At 54.8% G+C, this 1,424-nt stretch overlaps 1 protein-coding gene across 1 annotated transcript in view; it reads right to left on the bottom strand.

Moving 5' to 3' along the window:
* The window catches only part of MINDY4 (MINDY lysine 48 deubiquitinase 4), a 129,444-nt gene that overhangs the window by 105,633 nt on the left and 22,387 nt on the right, over positions 1-1,424 (bottom strand). The window contains exon 5 of the mRNA XM_019639880.1: positions 735-1,168. Within this exon, the coding sequence (XP_019495425.1) occupies positions 735-1,168 (434 nt within the window). The remainder of the gene's footprint in view (positions 1-734; positions 1,169-1,424) is intronic.

The raw sequence follows: 1,424 nt of genomic DNA, 5'->3' as shown, positions 1-1,424 counted from the left end.
AAAAAAAAATTTGTTAATTGAATGCATAATTTAAAACCTTTCAGCTCAGTGCTCAGAAGGCTTCACTGGTAAATTCTCCTAAATATTTAAGGAAGAAAGAACACCAATCTTACACTAATGGTTCAAGAAAACGGAAAAAAGAGGGGTCACGTCTATAATAGCTGGTCCTAGGTACCAGAACCTGACGAGGCTATTGCCAGAAAGTAAATCTGCCAGCCAATCTCCTCCGTGAACTTATATATAAAACCCTACACAAAATGTTAATAAGTCGAATCCAACAATATGTAAAAAGATAATATATCAGAGCCGAGCGGGGTTCCTTCCAGGAATGTAAGATTGGGTTAACATTCAACACTCAATCAATGTAGGACTCACCAAGTCTACTGCAAAAGAATAAAAGGAGTAAGGACAGGGTTTAAAACGGACTGGCCCCACAAGAGCCCTGTGGGAGCTGACGCATCACCACGTCTCCAGCCTCCCCCAGGAAGCACCTCTTATGCCGGGTCAGCCTGACCATGCGGCTGCAGGTTTCTGTGGGGACCATCTGCTAAAGCCTTCTTGACTTTGAGAAGATGTAACAAGGGCCCAAGAGCCTGTCTGGCACTTCCCCGGGCATGTGCGCTTGGGGCCATAATCACCGTCCCTACTTCACATGCTTGCTGGAGGAGCTCAAGGAGCCACCAGAGACTTGACAGCTCTCTGGGAAGAGCCCTCACCTGGCACAGCACGCTCACCTGAGGGGCAAGGGAAGGCTCCCCTGCCTTTTGAATGCTCGTTCCAGCCTCTCCTGGGTCGTCCTGGCAGTCCCACCCGGCAAGAACTTCAAGGGCGTCCCGTCGGCCTCTGGGCCGCTGTTCGCGGCTGGGCTGTCCTCCGAAAGATCCGTCCACCTGCCGCTTCCCCTCTGGAGCAGCGCTTGGCTCAGCAAGTGAGCAGGGCTGCTGGGCATGGATCTGCGCTTCTCTGAGGTGGGCTCACTGAGCTGGCCCAGGGGGCTCCTGGCGGTGGAGCCCGCGCTGGAGGCCAGGCCCTCCTGGGGGGCGGGACAGGCTGGGGTGCGGGTGGAGAGCTCGGGGGCTTTCCGGCTCTCCTCCTCCTCCTCCTCGTGGGTCTGGGTCACGCTACTCAAGGCAAGTGGCCGTCTCAGGGAGCGCCTTCGGAGGGAATCCTGCAAGGGATAAGGACAAAAGCAGTGAGGATCCCTGCAAGGGAGGTGGGAAAATACCTCATCCCACTTCAAACATTTGCCCATGATGGTCCCTCCCCCAGGAAAGTCCTTCTCCGCCCCCAAGTCCTCCTCTTAAAATCCTACCTACTCTGAGGAGACACCCCAAGGCTACCACTTCTGTAATGCGCTCACGGCACCCAATCTGCATGAAACCCCAGAGCCCGCCTCAGCCCTTCTCCCACAGCCCTCCAGGGAG

This window comes from Hipposideros armiger, unplaced genomic scaffold (genome assembly GCF_001890085.2).
Source record: "Hipposideros armiger isolate ML-2016 unplaced genomic scaffold, ASM189008v1 scaffold_47, whole genome shotgun sequence".
In the NCBI taxonomy this organism is placed as follows: domain Eukaryota; kingdom Metazoa; phylum Chordata; class Mammalia; order Chiroptera; family Hipposideridae; genus Hipposideros; species Hipposideros armiger.
Note: the sequence above shows the minus strand (reverse complement) of the source record. Positions and strands in the feature narration are given on the sequence as shown.